Source organism: Camarhynchus parvulus, chromosome 10 (assembly GCF_901933205.1).
Source record: "Camarhynchus parvulus chromosome 10, STF_HiC, whole genome shotgun sequence".
Taxonomy (NCBI): Eukaryota; Metazoa; Chordata; class Aves; order Passeriformes; family Thraupidae; genus Camarhynchus; species Camarhynchus parvulus.
Genome location: NC_044580.1, coordinates 6,341,881 through 6,360,258, shown reverse-complemented (window position 1 = coordinate 6,360,258; position 18,378 = coordinate 6,341,881). Strand labels below are relative to the sequence as shown.

The 18,378-nt window shown below is 39.5% G+C and overlaps 1 protein-coding gene across 1 annotated transcript in view; it reads right to left on the bottom strand.

Annotated features, from left to right (window-relative positions):
• MYO1E (myosin IE) overlaps positions 1-18,378 on the bottom strand; it is a 75,928-nt gene that overhangs the window by 25,567 nt on the left and 31,983 nt on the right. The window contains exons 4-13 of the mRNA XM_030955010.1: positions 17,445-17,539; positions 10,942-11,029; positions 10,363-10,452; positions 9,435-9,566; positions 8,055-8,189; positions 6,800-6,932; positions 3,132-3,328; positions 2,161-2,241; positions 1,690-1,776; positions 327-413 (exon numbers count right to left, since the gene is read on the bottom strand). Coding sequence (XP_030810870.1) covers positions 327-413; positions 1,690-1,776; positions 2,161-2,241; positions 3,132-3,328; positions 6,800-6,932; positions 8,055-8,189; positions 9,435-9,566; positions 10,363-10,452; positions 10,942-11,029; positions 17,445-17,539 — 1,125 coding nt within the window. The remainder of the gene's footprint in view (positions 1-326; positions 414-1,689; positions 1,777-2,160; positions 2,242-3,131; positions 3,329-6,799; positions 6,933-8,054; positions 8,190-9,434; positions 9,567-10,362; positions 10,453-10,941; positions 11,030-17,444; positions 17,540-18,378) is intronic.

Genomic DNA, 18,378 nt, shown 5'->3' with positions numbered 1-18,378 from the left:
GCATTAGCTGATGTACAGTATGTCAGTAAGGTCATGATATATTTCAGTGGATATAATTTTTTCCCCATTATTTTGTTTTTTTAGTCACATGTCAATCATGCTATGGTATAGCCCTCTTTTTGGATGGTATATCTTACATGACATATCTTAGGGCTCCTATAAGACATCTTATGTAAGATTTATATATAGACTTAGTATGACTCAGTAACTGAACAACAGTATTTGCATTTTCCTATGAACCTTCTTTACAGAAAAAGCAGCTGCCCAAATATTAAAGAGAAAAAAAATCTTGTTGTTTTCTCCACCTGTTTGTTCTAAACACTTACCACTTTGTTCTCTATAAGGTCACACACTATTTTGTTGTTGAAGTATTCTATTGGTGTCCATCTAATTCCTTCTTGTACATATTCTTCCTGTTAAGTAAAAAGAAACAGATGCAAACATTCTTTTGCACTGTAGATGTAGCACTAGATTTACAACACACTCCACAGACACAAACTCTGCACTACTCATGTTCAGGAAGACTTGCCAAATGTATGACTGGATGGAGGTGGGAGAAATGACCCTACTGATAGTTAAATCCAGCTCTCTGCTGCCTAAAAGATGAATTGGAATCCTACTCAGTTCTCCCCACACATTCCTTTGTCACCCACAGCCCTTCCGTGGTTACTGACAACAGCAGGAAGATTTCAACTGCATTTATTGTCAAAGTACTTTGCAAATAGTAACAAAATGACTTCTACAATATCTTGACAGTGCACCTAAGTATCCACATCCTGATCTATTTTAAAAATTCAGATGATGACAGGCACATGGAGGATCAGATCCCCCAGACAACACATTTAGAAATGTACACGAAATGAAGATGCAGCTTTTATTTTTGTATGCAACTGCTGTATCTAAAGAGACACCTAAAGAAAGACTGGGGGAAAATCCATATTAAAATTCGATTAAATTGACCCAGTCAGTTGCACATACAAGGGCAAAGCAGACACTCTGCAGGTCACTTGTGCACCCAGTGCCATGACTGGTTACTCCCCCACAAAGGCAATTGTGTCTGGGCATTCCTGAAAACTGTCCCAAAGCTGGTGCCAGCCCTGAGCTCACACTGCACACAGGGCTCCTGTCTCAGCTGCATCCTGTCTGCCCTCCCATGCAGAAACAAAAAAGTGAGATTTGGCAGTAAGACTGTGAGCAGAGAACTGCAAATACTTTCACAAGTATTTTTGTATTTCTCTGATCTATTTCATTCTTACATATACACATATAAATATATAAATATATATAAATATGAATTTAAAAAATAGAAAAGGTGTGGAGGAAATGAAGGAAAGTGTCGCCAGTGAAATGTGTGTCATGCTCAAGGGAAGCCCAGGGATGGAGCCAGGCTGCAGCTTTCCATCCCTGCCCATGAGTCAGACTGCAGCAGCCTGGGCACAGTCATGAGACTGCAGCAGCACACTGTGGGGTGGACTGGCTTTGCACCACCCCAGCGGAGAACAAATGCCTGCAGCTGACGTGCTTTACAGTTTTAGGGTCAGCCAACAACAAAGGTTGTTTTCTTTCCCTTTGTCTTGCTTAACAAGGTAGATCTACTGTTGCAGATGATGACACCTCGATTCTGCCACCAGCTGAAAAAGGAACAGCTCATTTGTGAATTCCAAAATAATAAAAAAAAAGGCTGTTTACCTGCTCTGCCTTCAGTGTCAGTTCAATAAAAATCTGCTGCAGTTTTTCATTTACAAAGTTGATGCAGAACTGTTCAAAACCATTTTTCTGTAGAAAAGGAAGCAATGTAAAAATTAGTCTCCTGCCTTATATACAATAATTTTTAGTTGTCACTCTGGCAATAAGCTTCAAAGCAACACTGTCAGTGACAGATGGGTTGCTGACTTTATAGACATTTTGTGGAATTTCAGATCTTCCTTTTAAGATCAATGACTTCATTTCTTTGAAGTTTCTTCAATACCTCATATTTATTAAGTGAGACATTACCAGTGAGATCACAATGTCCAGGAAGATGGGTTGGAATTTTTTTGCTTTTATTCTGGCCATAGGACCTGTGATTCTTTTACTGGTTTCAATTTTTTCCTCTCTAAATTACAAAAAAAGCTCTCCTAGGTCAGACCTGCTCAAACCCCAAGCATTCCATTGTCATACCTGAAATATTTCAAAGCCATAAATATCAAGGACACCAATGTTATATTCTTCATGGTCCTTCTCCATAGCCTTATTAATAGACTAAAAAAACAGAAACAAAACAGAAAGTGTCGTTTATACAATTAAAATACATCAATATTCTTAAATACTTACAATAAAATTCTTTAAAAACATTTGAATTGAATGCAAATATACAGAAAATGTTCTTTTGCTTTCACTTTTTAATAAAGTGTTACAGTTAGGAAATGAACAGTATGTTATGCTGTTTTCCAGGTCAGTGAGCCTTTGGATCTACTATCTACAAAAATCTTTCCTTTTCACTGTAATTAGCTCAGTTAAATAAAAGGAACCAACAGAAAAAGAACAGCTTTAAGTCTGCTCTTTGATGAATTTTGCTGAGGGTACACTTCATCTCTTCTCCTCACTGTGTGTCCCCTCCTGTGCAGGTCAGTGCTGGCACAGGCACAGTGGGATGGGTGACAGGGCTGTTGTGAGGAGGGAGCTCTGGGTCACTGCAGACCCCCAGGGATCAGATCCCTACTGCACCAGGAGCATCCAGGGCTCCCAGCCTCCAGCCAGCCCAGGGTCTGACTCTGAACAAGAGAGCATTTTAGCATGGAGAATGGAATTTGGGCCCTGGCTCCACTGCCAAATCCTTCTGCTGAAGGGGCTCTTTGCAGGGAAGTGGGATCAGAGAGCAGGGGAGCACAACCAGCTCATTCTGCCCTGCTGAGAAGGAGGAATCACACTCAGAAGCAGGGATTCTGACAGGAGGGGGAGCAGGATCCCACATGGGACAGTCACAGCAGGAACCTGCAAGCACAGCTGGTGTCAGAGGCAGTGCCCTGTGTTTGGTATCCATGGCCACACTCCCACTGCACAAGGCAGGCAAGAAAAGGCCTGCAAGGGACATTCGTGGTGCCCTTGAACTTGTTTCAATACTTCAGCAGAATCAAGCAAATCCAACTTACATCCACCAAGTAATCAAAAACACGGGAATGAAGGGCCTTGGCCAGGGCATCCCTGGTGTAGCAGGCTTGTTCCACATTTAGTGTGACATTAATGGACTCAGATTTGCCTCCCCACTTGCTGTCCATCTGTCTGCTGGTCAGTTTTTCCTTCAGGCGGTCCTGGTTAATTCCCAGGAGAAAAGCAGGGAAAGCTAAAACTGCAAGAAAGATCAGGCTTGCTGGATTATGACTTACAGACCAAACACAGAACAAAAAAAAAATTAACTTTATCTTATATAACAGTAAAACTCATGGAGTGTGCAGCTTAAAAAGGAAAAGAGGAGCAATTTATGTCTTCAAAATTTCTCTATCCTCCCCAAGGACATTTTCAACTCTTTACTTACATGGATTTCAATTAAGCTAAACGACCTTGAAGTAAAATAGTCAGCTATTTCTGTACCTTTGGTCCTTCAAACATGTAAGCTGCCACAGGACATGGTTTTGAACTGTGTGGTTCAAACAAATCTCTTGGAGGAGATGGAAACAAAATTTAGAGCTCACACATGAAATAAAATTGACACTATTGAAAATTCTTTGTAAAACATGAAATGTTTAAAATGTAATAAAAAGTAGGCTGTTTCCTAATATCCTTTCTCTTTCTTCTTATAAGTTAGGACATTGCAAAAAGTTTTCAATTACCTTGCCTTTTATTTTTCAATTCCTTATTCTGTAAGTACTTTGCCAATTCTGTTTCCCTTTGTTTAAAAGTAAAGCACAAAAATACATCTGTGCCATAAGCAGCCCAGGGTCTGGTATTCTCTCACTCTCAGCACATGGTGCAGATGTTACTGCATGTGTCACACACTTTAAGGAGTGGAAAAACAGAAGTGCCTTGAAAGCAAATGGAAACAGCTCCTGAGGAAAACCCTTGGAGTTGGTATTGCACCTCCACTAAACCACATGATCCTCTAACAGTGTTTCCTCCATGTTCCATCGGTTTCAGATCTACTTTACTGGTGTGAGGAGGATGAAAAATAATCACTAAGGTGGCAGCCACTTGCACTTTATGCACCTATAATGTCACTGCATGACTTCACTAAATCCTTTAGTACATTATTTCCAAGAGCATTTTTAAAATTGGAAATAACCACCAGCTTTCTAAAATATTATTTATACCATCAGCAAACTGATTAAATTTACTCTGGGGTACCAGGAACCACACAAAGTTGAGTAACTGGCAACATGTCTGGTAATTCAGAGAACTCAGGATGAAGAGCACATGAAAAGGTCAATCATTGTATGCTTTACCTTGGGAAAGAATGCAGGCAATTACAGACCACCAGATATGCTCACATATACTGCTAAAATGCCAGGAAAAATGCTGAACCAATACTACTGGTAAGAATTTATGAACACAGTCTAATGGCAAGGAGCACCATGCAGAGCCCAGAACTCTCCCTTCCCAGTGCTAATGATTTACTGTAAGGGAAGAGGAGCTGGCCAGCACTTGATACAACTTCACATTCCTAAGATGCCTGATTGTTTTCCCTAGTTAGGGACCATAAAGTTACAGTCTGGAAATTATTATAAAGCAGGATATGCATGTAATTGAAAAAATGATCCTCAAAGAGTCATCAGTAGCATTCAGTGGAATAGTTTTAAATGCACTCTGTGAAGGAAAGCTGAAAAGACTGGGCTCACCTCCTGGACTTCCAGGAAGTGAAAAACAACCCATTCAATACAATGCAAGTGTAAAGAGGGAGAGTACAAATTCTTTTCTCCTTCCAGGAGAGAAGTACTATTATTTGCCATGATTTGTAGCATGGAAGATATCCAGCAAATAAGAACTTTTTCATCTATTAATATAATCAAAAACTACAGCAGATAGCAATCACTGGCAGTTTTAAAAATGTATTTGTCTAAAGGTCTGTCAAGAGTGGTCTGTACAGATTTGATTCTGACTCAGTTTTTGGTGTCCCAAAGAATGGCTTTGTGTGTTTTTCTGCAGTTGGCTGTATAACAATCAGAATACTACTGACCAAATTCTTAAACTTTTTATTATTTCAGGCTTACACAAAGCAGGACTGACCAGTGGTGGTTCCTTGTAATTTATCTTTCATGCTTATGCAGGCTATGAATGCTTTACTATTTAGTCGGTTAGGAGGAACAGTAAACTGGGGGGAGGACTAATGGAGAAGAGAAATGAGACCAACTTTCATCTTCATAATGCAGAAATGATGTGCTGGATGTGGCTATTTCTTCCCTGGCTTCTCTAAAATCAGGACATTAATGTTTGATATTCATTCTACTTTCTAATTTCTTCCCTTGTATTATTCATAGACAATTTATGTATTTGTATCCCAGGGAGCAGGAGAAACATGGTGGGCATGGCTCATCACAGAAATACATTCACTTCTAATGATTTATTTTCAATTAATGTCTTTGCCATTTGTTATTTTGATGCAACTCACTCTGTATCCATCTTGTATGGCTTTCAAATATCTTGATCTGATTGAAAGATTTAACACTGTGATTTAAATTGAAGCACAGTAGCACATTTGGAACCAAAAGGCATATAAACATAATGCCACAAAATGTTTTTCTTTGGGTTAATTTCTTAATTTGAGAGACTAGGAAGGTTAAAAATTAGTAATTTTTATTTCCCAGTTTCATAAAACAAATAGCAGGAGAATGCTAATACAATTGAGTGTGAAGCTGACTGCACAAGATAAATTAATTATAAATAAAGTATCTAAAAGTAAACAAATGGAATTTTCCTAAACATAAGACCCATTATGAACCAAGAATTAAGAGAACACACAGGTAATGTGTAAGGTACTGTTATGTGGGTTGTACTTATCCACTCTGTCCTTAAACTACCCAAGTAGCATAAATCCACATTAGATGTAAGGTGTAAATCACAACAAAAACATTTAAAACTCCCAGTCCATGAACATTCCAACACCTTGCTGCTGTGAGCCCAGCAGGACAGAGCACAAGGATAGGGCACTGTGAGAAAGGGAACTGTAAAGAAACACTTACTCAGTAGCTGTAGTAACAATGAGGTGTCAGCTGAGGAATGTGAGACAGGGAACACAAGTGCAGAATGTAAAGCCTGCATTTCTGAAGCTCTGTGTACAGGACACATGCACACACCTGTATGGTGCCTGGGCCCAGGGACACCCACAGCTGGGAGCTGCTTTCACAGCACAGGAGCCACAGAAATCACATAATAAACAGAGGTTTATGAATGTGTGCTGATGCATTGAAAGAAGCAGAGTTCAAGCCCTTCTTACAGTGTCTATTATTTCACACTCAAAGGCTGGAACAGGATTTCTCAAATTCAAAATCACACTCTGTTTACAGTGTCTATTATTTCACACTCAAAGGCTGGAACAGGATTTCTCAAATTCAAAATCACACTCTGTTTACAGTGTCTATTATTTCACACTCAAAGGCTGGAACAGGATTTCTCAAATTCAAAATCACACTCTGTTTAAGTCAGTGGCCTTTTACAAGACAAAAGAGGGCCCCTCAGCACCTGGTTTTGGCAGAGACTCTCAACTGGCAGCCTGACATTCTAAGAATCTGTGCTCTGTTTGGATAAGCAGCTCTAAATTGCAGTTCACCTTCTGCCATCTGGGCTGCAGCCCACTGCTGCTGCTGTAACAGTTTCCAGAGGTACTTACACTCCTCGCTCTCCACTCCTGCATAGTTGCCAACTTCTTTGAAGCTGATGTTTCCCAAATGCAATATTCCTGCCACTATCTGCAGTACCAATGCCTGCTCCTCTGCAAAGATCCCAATCACGCTCATTGCATGCTGGGAAGAAAAACAAACAAATTTGCATCAGTCGAAGACTCTTGTCTTAGAAATCCTTTTAAAATGTTGGTGTTAAAAAGTAGAGTTATTCAAAGCAATTCAGATTCCTAACACAATCAAATTTCATTAAAGCTGAAGTTTCAAAGGGTACCAGATGTTCTACTTCAGCATTTCTGTATTTTTAAATTGAATACAGAAGCATCTACACTTTTAAAACATGAGTTAACAAAATAAGTTCCAGAAAAAATAAACACCTGCTTTAAAGTGTCAACTAAAAATAAACAGTTTCATTGCAAACTGGGAAACAAGGAACCTAAGAGACAATTATTTTATTCCTTCTACACATTTAGTTTACCCACCAAGACTAAGAACTGTGAAGCTGTACTAAACTACTCTAAAACATAGCCCAGTGTCTGGCTTAGGCTGTGAATTTCAGCCACTTACCAGAAAATCCCCAGCACCCCTGGGTTTTGGAGTTTCAAGTACGCGACAACTTACAGAATGTCTTCTCAACAAACTGTTTTTCTAAAATATCAAATAAGCTCCAATAAAACAGTAACAATTTTTTTAGGCCTGTAAATGTGCTACATACATAGATGTGTTAATACACCTACTTTAAATAGTAAATTCCTAAGAACAGGACACCAGCAGTTGGCAGGTCACACAATGAACTGGCAGCAGCTCTGGATAAAGATCCCTGATCTGTGTTTTCACACTCCCTTTCTCCAGCTTTTCAGTTGTACTGTTTTAAATAAGCATGGAAGGTCAGCCAGCACTGGTAATTCAGCTAAAACAGAGCACTCTTTTATAATTGTCTTCTAATGCAAGTTCCTCGTTGTGTTTGCATTTTCACCTTTTTCATACTCCAGATTATCTGTACAAGTTAAAATTCATTAAATTTGCACCCTTCTGAAACAGAACAAACTGAAAATCACAACAGCTTTCTACAAAACCCATCTTCAGGGTTAACATACCTCCTCCTCAAGGCAAAATACAACTAGAATCAGTTGTAGCTACATTAATTTCTCATTCCCACATTAGTAGATCAGCATCTTTGCTAAAAATGAACAGTGAAATGAACATACATCCACCCCTATGCAAATCATACAGTAAAGAACTCACCAGTGTTTCTTGGAAATCTGATTTGTCATTGATGTCATCCACTTTGTAGGAGCCAGAGAGACTCAGATAGTAATAGTAGTCCATACTGGTAATGCCAAGGCTGCTTTTTTGTTCTGAGGAGGCCCCTTCAATTAGCTGCAGAATAAAAACCCCCAAATTAGGGATCACCCAATAATCTCCAGCAGAGATGAGCAGGTCAGAAACAGGGACTGAGCCTGGAATTACTGGGAGAGATATGGCTGGTGCTGCGCCAGGGATGGATTCTTCCTACCTTCAGGTAATTGCTTAACCCAAAGGACCAGGCTCTCAATTCCATGCCCACAAATGGTTTAGTTCTAACTTCACAACTAATAAATAGCTAAAAATGTGACTGCCTTGAATGCCCTCCATTATCTTTAGCTCATTAAAAAAAGGCAAAAGGGGTTTTCCATCCAGAATGTGTTCCCTAAGTCCTTAGCAGGGATGAGTTTTCCACACCTGCTGCAAGGCAGGTACAGCTGACAGCACATTCAGAGAGCATCACCTGTGGCTCTCTGTGAAGACAAGCACCCTCCACACTCCTCAGACCTGTGCAAAGGCCCTGCAGCCATACACAGACATGGGAGGAACAAACCTCAAAAGAGAGCTGTTAAAACCCCAGTCTCTTAACCCTTGTGTCAAACAACCTCTCCAGGCCACAGGACAAGCAGCAGGGCAGGACAAATTGTACATATACCTCAGAAAGGGAGAACACACAGCTCCTGGAGCAATTCCAGCACCAACTCAGCTTTCCCTCCTGGAAATGGCACTCCAACTTACAACTTACAAGCTCACTTACAAAGCTCTGGCTTGGCCCTAGTTTTGTAGAGCTTGATCAGCAGCACTCCAGCAGGTGAGGACCATGCACATCAAAGACCACTGAAGGCCAGCAAAATGTTTTTCAAACACAAAAACTGGGGATACTTGGACAATTCAACAAAGTATTATCATAAGTGTCTCAGAAAAATAATCTGACAATCAGATTTCTCTGACACAGGAACTATAGGCCAATACAGATATATATAAACTGGCCTCTCTCTCTATATATATAGGCCAATTTAAATAGAAAACTGCTGAAAAGTTCTCATTTTCTATTATATTCTCCTAGACTTTTCCAGATGGGAACTCACAATGAGTTTCCAAGCAAGGCTTTGAAATACTGCAATATTCTGTTCTGAAAGGCAGCCAGGCAGGCCTATGGCAGATGGTGTCTCAACATGCTGCTGAGCTTCCCAGCAGAGACCAGGTTACCTCTGCAGCGTGCACTCAGGTCTCACTGCTTTGACAACAACTATTCAATCAAAAGGTGAAATGAGTCCTAGATACTTTACATAACTCAAAAATGACTTAGACACTTCTGACCTGGTAAAAAATGTGAAAACTTCTCTCTCCAGGATTCCTCATTACAACTCGAGATTTTTCCAGTAGGAAGTTGGAGATTTTCCCTCCATCTGGTTCTCCACCTGGGCTAAACTGTATTTCGAAGTATTTCCCCTGTAATAAATAATTCAAGCTGTTAAATGATTAGTAAATGCAAATTCAAAATTGTGCACTTGTACTGTATTCCATGCAAGGTTATAAGGGTATTTCATCTCATGGATACCTCAAGGTACAACCTAAGCTTACACTCTTGAACCACCACATCTTTTCTGCATTTATACAGCTCAACATTAACACATCCCATGTTAATGCAAATGTAGAGAGAAAATCAGTGGCTACTCTTCACTGCTGAGACTCTTGATCAGAGTAAAGGAAACCATGAGGCTCACCTAAACAGCAGGTGAGCTCAAGAGATTTACAACCAACAGCAAACGGTTCTGCCTGGAAGCAAAGTTCTCTTGCTTTCAGGGAGACATCAGCTGCACTAACACTAATGTTAGCCAAGGAAAACATCTTAAATTCTCAAATTGTTAAAGCCTATGTATAACTTTTTCAAATAGAACTTCTGGTGTGCAATTTAGTGAACAGTCACTTCATGAGATTATCTTGACCCCTCTGGAATGACAGACTGAAGGTAATTCCTGCCTACTGCCTGTATAATATTAGTAAAGGCTGCAGCCTTGGTACTTCAAAAACTGTACCCAGTACATATAGAGAAAGAAATGCAGAAAAAAAACCTATATAGAAGCCTCTGATATCCACCATGGTTTAAAACACACTTTATACCTTTTTCTATCTTCATATCTTATTCAGATTTACCTCACCTGTAGTAAATTGATAGTATACCCCTGAACACTGTCTCTGTAACAGCACACAAGAGTAAAGTCATCTCAAAGGTAGAGGGACTTACAAATCTGCTGGAGTTGTTGTTCCGTACAGTTTTTGCGTTCCCAAAGGCCTCCAGTAAAGGGTTGGATTGTAGAATAATATCTTTAACATGCTAAAATTTTAGGAAATGAAAGAAATGCAAATTCAGAAATAGGCATTTTTAAAGTTCTCACAGATTTTCTAAAAAACACCCCCCATGAGATATAAATGATATATTAAAAAGGCAAGAAATCTTGCATCTGTAAAAAATTCTCTCGATCATATAAGGAATAGAATACAACAATTTTTCTTCCAGAGCTTTTAGTTCCTATTTTTGAGGAAAATCTTACAGAATTAAACAAAATGCCTGAGGCTAAAACCTGGTTCTTCTGTGCATTGTTCTGCCAATCAACACAGCTGATAAACTGTTTTTTCCATCATCCTCATTTTAAACCACACTTACACATGAGCATTTAATTTTTTGGGGGGGTCTGGAACCACAATCGATGAAGTCAGAGCAGCATGAAATTTAGGAATCTGCCAGTGCTTCAGCGATCTGTTTTGGGATCACTGATCATGATACTGGTCACTTATGCTTCAGTATTACTGTGTATCAACTCACCTGTACTTTAGGACCACCTCCTGAAATTTTGGAGATATAACTCATGATATATTTGGCAGCTACAGTCTTTCCAGCACCACTTTCCCCACTACAGAAGAAGAAACACAAAAATGTACACATTAGTTTTTAAGTAACTCTGCAGCGGGGTGATTTGAAGTTCATCTTGTCCAACCTTAATTAAATGCAGCACATTCAGACTGAGTAACCTGGTAGTACAGACTGTGATGCAGTGTGGTAGCATGGTACTGGGATATGTTTGTGAGTACAGAACTCTGAACACACCATCCTGCATGAACACCAGAGCCTCTGTGAGACTCCAAGGTCAGAAAAGTACACACACTGAGAAACATCTACTTAAACCAAGATGCTCAAAAGAGAGTTAAAGACTCAATTCTCATCTACATTTAGGGGCATTTCAGGTCTTGACACAAAAGCTAATTTGAAAATCTGAGCTGTGCATGCCATGCCAGATACCTACTTCATTTTAGCAGTTTTTTGTTTTAGGTGGTTCCTGAATAAAATAATGAGGCATTATTAATCACATCCTGAATGACGGAAGAACTGCCTTCCTGCTCCTATGCCTCTTGACACAGGGTACAAGAAGTCTTACTATCCCATACTAGCTCTCACAATTCCTTCCTTCCTTCCTGTATAATATTTTACTTCAATGGTGAATGGTGTTTACACTAGCAGCAGCTTTGCCTTCTTACAATCAGTAAGTTTCTCAAGAGGGAAAGAAGACTGGCATGGCAGGCAATCCAACCTCCTTCACTTCATCCCTGAAGGCTTCTTCCCTTCATTTCAACAAAATTCCTCCAGACTTTGTAAGCCTTGGTGCAAGTCAGCTCTGACCTTAATGCATTTCCCATGAGCAGGACAACTACACCAAAGCAAAAAGAACAACACACAGATGTTGGGTCAACACCACAAGAAGAGCTAAAATAGTTTTCTCTTTGGTGAAAATCTGTGCTATCTTTAAACTCCTGAGTAATTTCAGTGAATGTCGTTGACTCTTCTATCCTGCGCCCACTTGTTCCTGGATATGGATCAAATGCACATCTTTTCCTGTACAAACTTTGACTACATCTGCCAAAGAAACATCAGCATGTCCTGTACAGGAAAGGGACTCACTGAGAACAACTCAGACCTCTTTATCAGCGTGACTAATAGACACATTTTAAAGGTTTCATTCTGGAAAAACTCCCCAAACTGCCAAGCTGCAAATGTGATTTTACATCTTTAAAACTTCCAAACAATACAGAAATACTGAAAGGCTCATTTAAATTATTTTCACAGAAATGTTTTCATGCTTTTGTCTTTTCTTGACTACAGTTTTATAGATCAAACTGAAAACTTAAAAGGGTGAAAAAGTACTTACTGAGCATCCATCTGTGGAGCACAGACCACGATTATTATTATTCTTCTGAGTCACCTTTTCCTAACAACCAAGACAGTCTGTATTATGCATATCTACTACATTCACAGGGACAGACTTTGATGAATGGCAAACTGCTTTTAAAAGTTCAAATCATGAATAGTTCAATAATTAAAATAACATTTCTTCAAAATCTGCTGGCAGTAAATTTGTTCTTCCTGTTGTAAAACCAGACAAACCAACTCAACCTGAATCATACTCTAAGCTTACAAATTGCAGTTTTCAGATGAGTACAGGGGAGAATCCAAGGCCAAACACTGAATATATCTGATCAGGTATTATTTATCACACAGTAAAAATATAACACATTTCTGTAAGCTTTTCTCCAATGCATCCATTATCCTTCTCCTCCTTGCTCAAATTAAGTGTGGGTTGTATTTCTTATTCCACAGCGTCTGCCACAGAACTGGCCTGGAGCAATAAAGCTCTGTTTTATTGTTAGTGGTATTGTAAAGTGGTCCTTTCTAGTAAATTAATTTGGCCAAAAGACTGCCTTCCAGAGTTTCTTTAGATTTATATATGCATACACTGCTTTTCAGTTTTAGGTTTTTATTGATCAAAGACCAGCAAATTGCTCCAATTAAACTAGAATAAAACAAGAAGATGCATTATTTATGAACCTAAGTAGCTTTATCTGATGGGATGGTATCCTGCCCCCAATAAAGCTCAGGTATTCAAATGGAACAGGGAAATTGTGCCATTCCTGCCAAATGCTTCTCATGCAGCTGCTTCATATAAATCTTATTGCTCTGCTACTATTAACACTATTTTAAGAAGATGTAAGAATCATCTAACTTGGTAGTTTGAAGTATGTTGGAAGTATGGAGCTTTTTAGAGCTTGAAAAAAATTCTTAAATTGGCTTAAAGTGGCCTGTGCATGTGACAATTTCCTCAGAGACTTTTCTTGCTAAAAATAAAACTAGCACATAATCTCAATCACTAACAAAAATTATAATGCTTTGAAAGATACATTGTTTCTTCTAGCACTATTTGCCACATCAGAAATATAACATTTTCTTCCACAAAGTCAATTAATACTTAGCTAAAATCATAATAAGACTACAGACAGAGAAGGAAATATTTTTTTGCTCCTTGCTTCCTTCCCAGAGGAAATAATCAGTAATTAGAGAAGCAAGATCCAATACACAGCATCATCCTTCTCTCTAAAATTAATTTGCTAAGTGACATTTAACATGGTGTCCATGGCTGTAGAACAATACAAGTGATGCTTATCTACATTGCCAGGACAATGCAGAAATTTTAATACCAAATATTTATAAAGAACTCTTGGATCTGCCAGTAAAGAACACTGTATATGTAAAATACTCTGATGTGTTTGGATAAGTTTTTTAGTTTGTTTACACAGAAAATTTACTCTCTGCAATTGTGTTCAGAGAAACCTCAGTAGCATGATTTCAGTGAAATATTTCTCCCTTCTGAATCAGAGCTTTAACCTAACTTTTCTTACAGTGTTAGACTTATGTTTCTACTACTTCCTCATTAAAATTCAGCCGCATTTCCAGTCAGGTTCTCTCCAGAATGATCAGTCATTTGACTCTTCTGGAAAGCTGAGATATAGAAGCTGACTAGAAATCTCATACTGAATTTTGAACTTAACAGATTTAAGACAGACACAAGCTGTTCACTAAAAGCAGTTCAGGTGGTAAATGATCTTTTCATTAACTCCTATTTGTAGTACATAAGATGTACTGTCTTTTCAGATATGAAGTCATTATATACTGCTTTCCTGGACTCAAATGTTACCACACAAATGGCAAATGCAAACTAAAACTACAAACAAGGAAATCTGCTTTAAAGCAATGGCAACATCTCCTGGCAGGGATCACAGAACCAAAATGAAAATAAAGTCCTCAGCTTTACAGAAGGGTAAAACCTGAACATTCTGAAGAAATGCATTTATTGCAACATAATAGAAAAATACCAATCATAACCTCCACTCTCTCAATTAAAGGACAGTGATAGCCCAAAAGGAATTAAAGGCACAAGAGACAATTCTTCATAATTAAAATCTTGAGTGGACAACTCCCTGTTGACAGTTGCAAGGGCTGCCATGCCACATAAGGCAGAAATGCCAACAATGTCTTTTAACTGCCATGGATGAGCTTAGTTCAAGAAAGGTCTAAATTAAATTATCATGCCTCAGTAAAACATAAACTGAATGAGAAATAAAGCCAAGTGTAGCTGTGTTACCCCTGTGAGTGAACTTCTCTGCACTCCTGCTCGTGCACACAGAGCCAGGGAAGACCTGGGGCCACTGCTCCCTCTTCCCACCTAAGCACACCCTGCTCCTGGACTCAGCCCAGCCCAGAGGCAGCCCGTGAATCATCTCATTGTTGATTTACTCTGCAGCAGCCATGCAAAGCAGCTCAGCTGGGATTAGACATGGGCACACGTATGCAAATATGCTGGAATTACTCAGCTAATGAAAAAGCCTTCCCTGGCCTTGGAAAGGTTGTTTGGTAACAGTTTTTCTTTTTAAATTAGTATTATCATATGAAAAGAGGTTATTTTTGGTTGCCATCTATTCACCATTTCAGAAAATTGCATTTTCTTTTGGATCTGCTTTCCCAGTTCATTCACTGACTTTTGAGTTTTTCAAGAGGATGAGTTTTTCTATCAGTATCTAAATGCGTTTGGAATTAATGTCCAGGTAAAAGGGGCTCTGCCTACATTAGGGACCCTCCCTCACCTGCCTGGAAACACAGATCCAGTCTGTGGGATGCATATCCCCCTCCCAGGTTTGCAGGCAGATGCCACAGGTGCCCAAAGCACATGGTGGGAGGGCACAGCAGTGTGCACCTGCCCCTTCCCCACCACCCTTCTGCCTCCAAATGCAACAGCAGCCAGACTGAGCCTTTGTGATCTGGCTGTGAACAGGGCCAGTCTACACCTTATTTCTTACCTTCTGTCTTTGTGGGAAAATCTCCTACTTTGACACAGAAAAACCTGGTTCTGTTCCTTCTGTTCTACCAGGGATTTTCAGTGGAGTCACTCCAAATTCAGACTAGTTATGAAGCAGAGATGCAAAAAGCACCTCACTATAGTATAACCATATTATCATCACTCATCTTCCACCCGACAATTTTTTCACAGAAAAACTATGTTTCACTGAACAGAAAGGTTCATTTGGAACTGCTTATGCTCAGCAGCTTCTGTGGCAATGACAACAGACAGCTGTGTCTCAGTGTTTTGAGAATCACCAGTTAAGGGGCAGAAATGGTAAAGCCCCTGGCTGCTATTATGTGAAACTGATGGAGTGGAAGCAGACTCTAAGTTAGGCAGAACATTCATTTCAGTCAAGAGCTGCAGCATCCTGGAAGCAGTTTCAGTGCCTTCTGGTCCACACAATAAAACATAAAGCAAGCAAACTCCAAACTTCAAGAAACTTCCTCCCAAAGCCAGCCCTGGTTCTTGGAAATAGTGATGACATTAAATCAGAAAATACAAGCAGTATCTAAACAGTTTAAATCAAATGTGGTCCAAAAGATTAAAATAGCAACCAAACAATATGAATTTAGTGAGCAGCTGAGTTACTTGATTTATTATTTATAAAAAGAATTTTAAAGTGTCCTAAAAATCAAAAACCGTAATGAAAACTACTTGTAAGTCTAGTCTACAGTTTCTACAGTGCTTGTAATAAAAATATGAAAGGAAAAATAAATGCATATGCAGAAAAAAAGCCTCTGAAATGTCTCTTGTAAACATGATCCTTCTCGTTTCAGTTTTGCACCAGATTTCAATTAACACCCGCAGACTTTGAATAGGCTGTGCACAAACAGAGAAGTTTCACTCTGCACATACAAAATGTACATTCCTAAGAGCATTCAAGTACATCATCACCCAGCGTTCAAGTACAAGAACTCTCATGTAAAATTAAAGCTCTAAGTTTGTATCTCAGATCTGCATCTCAGAACTCTCTCAATGTGACTCTGCATGCATTGCACAGTGGGGCGTAGCACAGGATCAAAAAATAGGGTTTTTATTCACAATCCACAACAGCTCCAAGATTTTCACTATAAATTTAGCTTCATGTGAAACATCCCACTCTCTGGGATGTTACTTTATGCCAAAAGCAAAATCCCAATTTTACCCATTCCTAACAGGTCTCAATTTAACCGATGTGTCTAATAAACTTCAGCACAGCAGTAAGTATCAGTTCTCCAAAGAGGAAGACTGAGCTCAGAGAACAATTCAGCCATCCCAGTGAAGGCAGCAGAGCTCTGGGCTTTTTGTTTCCTTTATCTCAGGGGCCCAGGAGCAGGGAGGCCCTCCTTGGACCCAGCAAACTGTCAGCACCTGCTTGGCCTTCCCAGGAGTAAAATCCTGGCACAGCCCTGGGAGGCCCCACCCTGCTCTGGGGATGGGCAAAGGGCAGCTCCAGGTGCTCTGCCCTGCACCCCCAGCAGCCCTGCCAGGAGGGGCAGGGGGTCCCAGCTCCAGGATCCTGCAGTTCTTGCTCCCCACACGGTTTCTTTTGTCACACACCACCTAGAAAACCCACAGATGAGAACAAAGCAGAACTCTGCCCCCAAAATTCACTCTGCCTGTCACTTAAATAATGTCTGTCATTAAAAAAAGTTTAGTAATAATTCTACAGTGAATTCCATTGCTTAATTATTAGAATAGATTAATAGCAAAGACAAAATTAATTTCCCAGTATCTCTCGCCTTTTGTCTCTGAGTGAATGCAAGTAGAATTCCAAAAGGAACAAAAGACCATGATAAATGCAGTCCATGTGGGATTGCTGGATTTAACAATATCTGGTTGTACAGCTGTTAATCCAGCCCCCTCATGCAGTCATTCTAGCTGTTGTAATTTTGGCATTGGACAAGAAGCTGGCTGTGTGAGTAAGAGATTTCTTGTGGTGAAGTTGCCATCAGGACTTTACTGGAAAACAAAAAGGAGGGTCAGAAAATTCTGGCTACCCCAGAATATCCCAAAATGTGGATGTGAACAGAAGGTTTTTCATGATATAATAAACTTTTCTACTTCATCAAATCAAAACACCAGCAGAAGACTAAATTCTTTTTACCCATCTTTTTCTTACCTAATAATGACACACTGATTTTCTCTGTCAATAATCATGTTTCTGTACATGCTGTCTGCAAGAGCATAAATATGTGGTGGGTTTTCATACTGTGCCTAGGAGGGGAAATAAAGAATAATTTGTCAAGACAGCATTAAAAAATGCAGAAACAGCAAAATAAATTTGTATTTAAACTGGAAGAGTTATTTCTCTGGAAAAAATAATTCCAAATAGCACTTTACAGTGAATTTTTCCCAAGAATTCTTTGGTGCATTTAATAAAAACAAACTAATGTCTCTAGACTTTGCTAGTGAAATTTCTCCAATCTATAATTTTCTCCTAGAAATACCCTGTTCTAAAAATGGCTTCTGCTGGAAATGTATTACTTGTCCAAAGGAAACACACAATTTAGGCCTCTCCCACCAGCTAACAATGCTCTCTCCCAGCAGCACCCAGAGCCTGGTGCCTCAGGTCCCAGTCTCATCCACTGGGCCATCCAAACCCAACAGCTGCCCTGAGTGGCCACACGTAACTCAAGCAGGAAATTGTATTTTAAGTCCCTAATGTGTCTGTGCTAACTCACTCTTCAAGCTGTATTTTCAAAAGTGGCATCTAATTTTGGCACCGCACTTTTTTTATTGTTCTTGTCCAGTTAGAGAGTTCTGAAATCACAGTCTCCAAATCCACTAATGGCCATTTTGTGCATATGACAGCTGAAAAACTGCCTTTGCAGGAGCAGGAACATGTCAAGGAGTGATATCTAATATGGATTAGAGCTAATCAATGCAAGCATTTTCTTGAAATACTGATCTTGCATGGCAGGGAGTTCAATCTGAATACTCAGTCTAAGGCAATGACCATCTGCCAAATTCTCCCAGGCCAGCCCAATGCTAGCAAACCCAGAAACAAATGCTTCCCAGGGTTAAACTGTGCAGAATAATATTTCCAAGCCCCT